This window comes from Telopea speciosissima, chromosome 11 (genome assembly GCF_018873765.1).
Source record: "Telopea speciosissima isolate NSW1024214 ecotype Mountain lineage chromosome 11, Tspe_v1, whole genome shotgun sequence".
NCBI lineage: Eukaryota > Viridiplantae > Streptophyta > Magnoliopsida > Proteales > Proteaceae > Telopea > Telopea speciosissima.
Window position 1 is genome coordinate 30,075,559 of NC_057926.1, and position 8,907 is coordinate 30,084,465.

Here is an 8,907-nt window from a genome sequence, read left to right on the forward strand (position 1 = left end):
GGCCATAGAAGATAACGGAAACCGCTCCCCTGAGAACTCTTTCCCCCCGTAAAACTTATTCTCAAGATTTTATTTTATTTTTTGAGCTGAGAACTCCCAAGAAATGTAATCATAAAATCACATCACTTTGGATGAATAGATTTTAAACATGGGTGGATGGATGAGAAACTGTCTCAGGAATCGCTTTATCTATAGCAGAAGATCCCGAACAAGTGCTTTCTATATACAGAAACACAAGAAAATATGGTGAGGAGAAGAGGTTGTTGCCTCCTCTCAATATCGATCTCCCTAGCCTTCTTCTTCTTCGTTCTTTTGCAAGCTTGTGAAGCTCAGAGTTACTGCAACTCTTCTTCATGGGGGAACATTCTCAACATCAGTTACCCATTTCGCCTTTCAAGCGATCCACCCAACTGCGGGGAACTTCGATACGAGCTCTCCTGTGATCAGAATAATCGCACCGTCCTGAACTTGTATTCAGGGAAGTACTATGTAGAGGAAATCTCTTATAAGAACCGATCCATGAGAGTGGTTGATTCCGGTCTCCAGATTCAAAATTGCTCCTCGGTACCTCTTTATTCCTTGACAAGTATTGGTAACTTCACTTTGACAGACCCTTTCTTCTACCCTAGGTTTCCGCAGTTTGAAACATATATAGTTTTCCTGAGTTGTGAAAACCCAATATTAATCACACCTAATTCTCCTCAATTTGTGAATACCTCTCCATGCATCAATGGTTCTTCTTCTTCTTCTTCCGGTTCCCAATATTCTTACGTTTTTATGGGAAATTTAGCATTTTCAGACATACCGGAATCCTGTACCGTCGACACAATGGTTCCAATTCGATTGCAAAAAGCAGGTTATCGCTCTTTCTCAGAGATACACCATGAAATGGCCTTGGGGTTTGAACTCTCATGGTATCAGATTGATTGCGGAAACTGTATTAAAAGAGGACTTCCTTGCTATCCTAGCCAAGATCCTTCCATTGCCTACACATCTGTAAGAAAGAATGTATTATTTTGGGTTTTATACATTTAATTTAATTTCTTAGGTTATGTTTAGTAAATTTTTTTTCTTCAATTTTTTTTTCTGTTTTAGAAATTGAAAATATTAAGGCCTAGTTAGGCTGTAAACGGATCGGATTCGACGGATAGTGCTATATCATCCACATCCGATTAGTTATCGAACGGATAGTGCTAAACGGATACGAGGCATGGATACAACTCGGATATTTTATCCATTTATATGTAAATATAGTTTTTCGGATAGTTATAGCCTCATCCTTATCCGCATCCGTTTAGCTTTTGGACGGATTCGGATAGTGCTAAACGGATACAGAAACGGATTTCAGCTATTCATTTACACCCCTAAGCCTAGCAGATTAACACGGTCATAATACCGCTCCGCAATCAAAAACTAAAAGTTTTCAAATCAAAAAAGAGAAATTTGTTGTTATTACTCAACATGATTGTAATGATTGTTTGAAGTATTTAAATCTATAAGACCAAAAAAAAAAAAAAAAAAACCCCAAAATAAAGTACTTAATTTTTTTTCCGGCAAATAAGTTCTTTATTAATTTCTTATCTTTTTTAGTAGTGCTTTTATTTTACTTTTCAAATCCAAATGGTTTTAATACAAATTAAAGTGAAAATTCAGAACTAAATATGAAATTTTTTGAAGTTAGTAAAATAATAATAATTACAAAAATTTCTTTTAGAGTTTCATAAAAAAAAAGTTCTTTTGTAGTTTAAAAATTTTACATCCCTTCTTTTTTATTCCTTACAACCAAATAGAGCCAGAAACCAAAAAAAAAAAAAACATGGGCTGGGCTGATAGAGTTTTAGTAATCGATATCGATCTCCATCGATACCCATCTACATTGGTTTGTATTATTTTGGACCGTGAGGTTTATCACTTTCGTTTTTTTTCTCAAAAATTATTATTTTTTTTAAAAACATTTTACCGTTGTCGGATCCACCAATATGGGATCAACCAATCAATACCAATTCCTCGGACCATGGGGGGAGGAGGGGTTGGTACCAATGATGGCCTTTGTCTTTTAAGAACACAATTGACTATAAGTAAAGTTGAGTGAACTTTGTTCATGAGAAATAAAATCAACATTCTACCAAAAAAATTAAAAAAGAAATAAAATCAACAAAGCTTGTTCACAGTATTTCCAAGTTCCAACCAAACACTCCATTAAATGTTTTTCTTGACGATTTTTTTTTTCACTTCAGTCACGATCCAATTTTAGTGGCCTTCAATTTACTTTCCCTCCCCACGAAAGTAGGATGTCAATTTCCGGTTCGAATCAATTAAAACCGAAACCAATAAAATTTAAAACAATTGAAAAAGAAAACTTCATTTTCAATATTTTTAATGCATATATTAGACTGCAATAGAGTCAGATTGGGTCGGGTCTTTTAAAACCCTAACCTAACCCTGAGTCTCCTTACCTGGGCCCAGGCCTGACCTAACCCCAACTCAGGGTTAGAGAAATCTAATCATGACCTGCCCTCGGTGACGGGCTGGGTTCAGCCCGAGGCCTCAACCCTGATCCGGCCCGAACCTAACTCAAGACCGGAAATTCCCCATCCTGACACGCCCCCAGGGCCAAGGTATCTCAACCTAGCCCTATTCAAGCTTAGGGCAGGCCAAGGCAGACTCAGGCCGTCAGGGCCAAACTTGCACCCCTAGCATATATATTGAAAACTTAAACCGTATTGATAGCAGCCTAATTATGGTCTAATAAGAACCCAATAAAAAGCCAATCCAAATTGGACCGAAACCGATTCTGACTTAATTCTGTAATTTTGATTTGACCTATTACTCGCACAAGACCGATTAAACCCAACCAAAAACAAACCAAGCCAAGCCGACTGTTTCACTCCCCTACCATAAAGACAAGAAATTTTGTTCTTTCAAAAACTTTTGATGGATTTATCTATGCATTTTTATTTTTTCATATAGCCCATAAAAAATGGTCCTTTTTTACTTAGTTAATGGGCTTCCCGTCAATTTTGAGTGCGGCCAACTTCCATTCTTAACCCATTTGGGGAATGTTGATTGAAACACGATTAACAATGGGAAGTAGTTCACGGTCCGGGAGTGGTCTATAGCCACACTCTCATGTGTCTATCTCTTTCTTCTTGAAATAAGGAGACAGAGGTGCCTTTTCATATAAGGAGAAAAGAGATAGACTGATGGAAGAGCTGGCGTAATCCACACCCCCTAATGATCCAGACGGAGTTCATTTTACCATTAAATTTTTTGGGAATTTTACCCCAAAACCGACTGAAATGACATATTAACTAAGTATTTTAAGCTAAATGTGTTCAAGGGGTTTAGTCTTCTGAAATTAAAAATCTTAGCCGAAACAAAATGAAGCCATAAAACTTGGGGCCCAAGTTGCTCACTCTTACCACCTTATCAACGGGTGTTTTTGAAAAAACCCTTTGAGTTTCTAATTCCTTGGCTGCGACCTGGTTACCAGGAAAGTTCCTGGCCAGGAAGAATTTTCCATTTGCCGGCTTTTATAAGTAAGAATTTAGGCTAATGTTTGGTTGGCAAGAAATGAAGAGAAGAAAAAATTCAAAATTTTTTTTTTTTTTTTTTGAATTTGAGGAGAGATACACATAAATCAATCATTGTGTCATCATGATTCTTTTCTTTTCGTTTCTTTTTATTTCTTGAAACCAACCACAGTCTCAGGGAAAAAAAACGATAACCATTAGCATGGTTCCAACGCCTAAACATATGAACATGTAAGAAGACCTTCAAGCCCCACAATGAAATAAAAAATCCCCTCCAAACCAATGCTTTTGTTTGCATTCTCATTGTCTCCACGTACAAGGGCTACACAAACAATTAACGTTCTCTTGCCTCTTATGGGGAAAAGAACTGTCCTGGAGTGTGGTCTACACCAGCACTCCCATGAGTCTATCTCTCTTCTCCCCATATGAAAAGACACCTCTACTCCCTTGTTTTGAGGAGAAGAGAAAAAGAGAGATGGGACAGAAAACTGCTCTTATTTAACCTTTGGGTGGCTGATAGAGTAGAGAATACCGCAATTTAACCAGTTTATATATTTGAATGGCTGATACATATTCGCACCTGGATATTTTAGGCTATGAGTCATATTTTTGGGGATTGTATTACGGTAAGAACTTGCACTCAATTTCTTTTTTCATTTTAATTTCTAATATAAAGAATATTTTCTTTTTTCCTTTCTTTTCAATGACTCACTTCTTTTCCTTTGTGGTGTTTCCAAAATGCAGCATTTCGTCGCATAATTAATGGTAAGGCGTGATACCGTTTCTTTTAATGATTTGTGAATCTTTAGCTGTGTGTTCTTATAAACTGGTGGATATAGCATAAAACAGAGGCCAGAAGAACCCTTAAAAATTGTGCAGTTTACATCTATACAAGTTTCTTGTTTAATGATTGAGTTTCTGATCATACTATATTTTCAGTCAAGTCCAACCCCACCCATTCTGATTAGGGATGGCCTTGGCAATAGTTTTGATTTGCTAATCTAATATTCCACATTCACTACATGACCTAAGTGCTATATATTCTCTTTGCTCAGATATCTTCATGACGTTCTTGATGGCTAGAACTTCATTGGGATATATATGTTTCTCCACATTCTTGATCTATTATATGATGCGACGATGAAGGCATCTCTCCTTGGATACTAGCATTGAAGAGTTCCTACAAGAGCATAACAATCTATTGCTAATTCAGTACTCATAGATGACTAAACATTTCAGTGACAAACTTGGTCAAGGAGGTTTTGGGTCTGTTTATAAAGGAAAGCTTCGCAGTGGAAATCTTGTTGCGATCAAGATGTTAGCAAATTCTAAAGGTAATGGTCAGGATTTTATCAATGAAGTTGCTACCATTGGGAGGATTCATCATGTCAATGTGGTGCGACTTATCGGATTTTGCTTCGAGGGATCAAAAAGGGCTCTAGTGTATGACTTCATGCCAAATGGGTCCTCAGACAAGTACATCTTCACTCAAGAACAAAAGGGTACTATTTATTCAAATAGTTGGGAAAAGATGTATAAGATTGCTCTCGGAGTGGCTCATGGGATTGAATATCTCCATCAAGGTTGTGATATCCAAATTCTACATTTTGATATCAAGCCTCACAATGTTCTTCTGGATGAACATTATACTCCAAAAATTTCGGATTTTGGGCTAGCCAAACTGTATCCAACAAATGATAATACTGTTCCTCTCACTGCTGCAAGGGGAAAAATAGGATACATAGCTCCAGAACTGTTCTACAAAAGCATGGGAGGTGTCTCTTACAAGGCTGATGTTTATAGTTTTGGAATGTTGCTAATGGACATGGCAGGGAGAAGGAAGAATGTGAATCCATTTGCAGATGTTTCAAGTCAAGTTTACTTCCCATCATGGATATATGACAAACTAAATCAAGGAGAAGACATGGAAATGGAAGATGCAACAGAGGATGACTAAAGAATAGCAAGAAAGTTGATCATAGTGGCATTATCTTGCATACAAATGAAACCTGTTGATCGACCATCCATGAGCAAAGTCATTGAAATGTTGGAATCCCCCACGGAGCTTCTACAAATGCCGCCAAAGCCTTTTTTATCATCACCACTTGAAAGAGTGGAAGAAGGTCATACAATTATAGAGTCATCACCCATATCTGAATCATCAAGTTATTCATTGTCATACAATTCGATGATTCAATCAAATTAAATGTATCTACTATAAATTAGTTACTTGGTTGCTATTTAAGGAACAATTTTCCTATTGTGATCAAACAGAAAAAGCAATTCCCATAGAGCCTCTTCCTAGTTTTAGACGTCTCGATTCGCAAACTTCTTCTCTCTATTTGGTGTCTTGCTTTTGTGATGTCTGATTTATATAGCTTCTTTCTTACATCAGCTTTTTCTCATCAATCTTCTTCCTATTTCCTCTGTAACTCTCAATCTTCTCCCCTGCCCTTTCTTGGCGTAGCTCTTTGGTTTTTCTAGCAGCTCGCTTGGGGTTCTTTTCCTTAATCGTTGCTCTGTCCTTGGGGTCATCTCAAGCCAAGAGCTTTGTCTTCTAGGAGGTCGTGGTTGTAAGAGATGTTGTATTTCGAACAGAGGTGTTTTTCCAGGTAGAGCTCTCAGGGCACATAGCTATTGCTCAAGTCAGCTACCTCATCAAGGCACGCACAGTCCCTCTCGATCGGAATCCAGGATGGGGAAATACCCTTCGCCTATGTCTATTCACCAACCTACGGAATGTTTGTTAGAATTTAATTGGAGCGAAACCCCGATCTCAAACCATACAGTGAAATTAGAACACGATGTATGCGAGACCCACCTCATAAAATCGGGCCTAATTTAAATTTTCTTATTGAAATAACAGGTCCTACTGGTGCGATTTTAGGTGCCATGACCTTCTCTGCGTTGTAGGCATTGACCATTATTGAAACAAACCCACACCCTATTTCACCTTGTGTCGAGGAACCATCGAACAAGGCCTTGATGGAATCCGAGGAACCCTGTGGCTCGTCGCATATAAGGTTTGCATGCGAGAGATGTTTGGCGGACCACTTGCAACAATTATCAGTGTCGGATGCCGAGCATTGGGTAATAACACCTATTTTAGAATTAAAATAAATTAATTATTTTATGCTTGTTTCGGCCGGCCTCGAATCAGTTACCACCATGATTGGCCGTGCCAACTCGTTACCTTGCCGTACCTCGCAGGTCCAATGCGATCAAATCTTGTAAAATCCCGTGTCATATCGGAACGACCCCGGCATAACGATAACTTGTGTATTAATAACTTGATCTCGGAATCGACTTCCACTAGGCTTAGAAACACATTTTAAAATCAAGGTGAAACCCATTTTGTTTCTATCATTTTATAAACATGCCCTTGAGGCTAAATATATATTCTCATTCTTAGCTTTGAGAACTCTTAGAAAACGTTTTGTGAGCTGGTGGCTGAAGCTTGATGAATGTTGGAGCTTAATGACTCATTTTGCCTTGCACGTTCAAGAATCCTTCTGAATCTAACTCTACTCCACCCATAGGTAAGTATTAATTTCTGTTTTGTTTCCAAATTCATATGATCTTCATGAAACAGCTTTCATTTTACCATCTTTGAGTTCTTCAACTCATTTCTTAAATTCCTTTTCAATTCAGTCCCATTTCTTGTTAGATTTGTAATGGAATGAGTGATTCCTTAATCATCCATTCATTTAGATTATTTGGAACCAAATGGGGTGTTCTTTACTCCTCCCTAAGCCCCTTGGCCAACTGAACTAAGCCTGGTAAACAAAACCCAGTAAATAAGTTACTGTTTTTAGCTCTGTTTTTTGGGCCGGCTCTTCAGAGCAGGCTGACCAGCCTTTCTGGAGCTAGAAGCAATGGCCACCCCTGATTGGCTATTTGGGATCTTTAATGCATTGGGATGATGCTCTAGCCTTTTAGGAAGTGTTTAAACATTGTTATAACTCTGTATTTAGGGCATCGAACCTACTTGAATCCCTTCTCTTTGAATTTGGACATTTGGTTGGGTAGCTTCATCAAGACAACTAAGGTGAGTGGGGTTTGATGTGCATGTGTATCTCTGTTTGATCTCATCATATGCATTACTATTGTTCTTAAATCTGAACTCTTTATTGTGAATTTATAATTTATTGATTAATTTCAAGTGTTGCATAAATTGGATTACACCTCATTAATATTGTTCATGTATTGATAATATTTCATTTGCATATGATAGAATGCTGTTTTTATAAATTTATTTCATAAATGATTATTGGTTATGAACTCGATTATGAATCCTTGTGTTGCAACTGTTGATTTGATTGGATATGCATAATGGTTATTTGTGTGACCCTATGTTCTTGAGTGGACGTGTATATGAAACATGGTGCACTCTTGAACACAACATGTCATCATCTAGAAAACATGGTTAGGATGAAAACCCCGAACTACAACCCTTACCAGCAGGGGTTCACGTCCTGGGTAGTCGGGTTACTGACGCCTGGAGCAAAGGGATTTAACCCAAGGTCAGGGGTACTTGACTATTGGGGTCTGCCTGAAGGTTTGAGCCAATTTACCAAGCGTGGAAGCGGGCTCCCTACTTGTATTGGTTGAGGGGGTGCGGCGGCGATAAAAGAAGTGACCCAAAGTACCCCTTGAGTCGATACCGTAGTTCAAACCAATGGCTTAGTCTGCTTGTTAGGTGGATTAATAAAAAAATGGGATTGAACATGCATCATATTGTGCGATTGATAATTTCATTTAAAAATAAGTGATCATGCATCATTTGTATGCAGTGTGTTTTCCCCCTCATTGGGCTCAGTGTGAGCTCACACTCGTGGAAACCCTCTTTTTTATAGATGATTGTGCAGTTGACGGCCTATCTAGTAACGAGTTCGTGGATGATGCTTTTGAGGACCTCACAGACCCAGAGCCCGAGGAGCATGATGGGTCCTGCGTCTGTGATTTATGTGTCTTTTCTTAGGCGGGCCTGATGGGATAGGCCGTGTTTGTTTATATACTTTTTGATGTGTGTAAAACACTAATGTAGACAATCTTTTGGGAACGTCTGTAATTATGAGTTTTCTTTTGGGCTATAATCTTGTACATACTTAACAGGTATATCTTGTGGTCCCTTGTTGGACTTGATGTAAATATTTAAGTTCTTAGTATTTTTCCGTTGTTAGTACTCTTTCTTTGTGTGCTTGGTAACTGTGTTGCACTGAGCTTCCTGGCTAGGTTGGGTGCGAGACTGCATCGGTTCATGCTACGCCTGAGTTGTTCAAGGCAGGGTGTGACAACTTGGTATCGGAGCACACGTGCTCCACTTTTATCGGCATACGGTATACCAATGAAATGGTATTTTGGTTCATTAGTA

General features: G+C 38.3%; 1 protein-coding gene and 1 pseudogene across 1 annotated transcript; both read left to right on the forward strand.

Moving 5' to 3' along the window:
* The first annotated feature begins 243 nt into the window (after nucleotides 1-243).
* Nucleotides 244-1,035, forward strand: LOC122644939 (LEAF RUST 10 DISEASE-RESISTANCE LOCUS RECEPTOR-LIKE PROTEIN KINASE-like 2.8). Its single transcript, XM_043838297.1, has one exon. The coding sequence runs from the start codon at nucleotides 244-246 to the stop codon at nucleotides 1,033-1,035; it is 792 nt and encodes a 263-aa protein (XP_043694232.1).
* Nucleotides 1,036-4,569: 3,534 nt separating this feature from the next.
* On the forward strand, nucleotides 4,570-5,767 carry LOC122646448 (annotated as a pseudogene).
* The last annotated feature ends 3,140 nt before the right edge of the window (nucleotides 5,768-8,907 follow it).

Excerpts from the sequence above, each read along its gene's own strand:
- LOC122644939 (XM_043838297.1), top strand. The coding sequence starts at position 244 with ATGGTGAGGAGAAGAGGTTGTTGCCTCCTCTCAATATCGATCTCCCTA.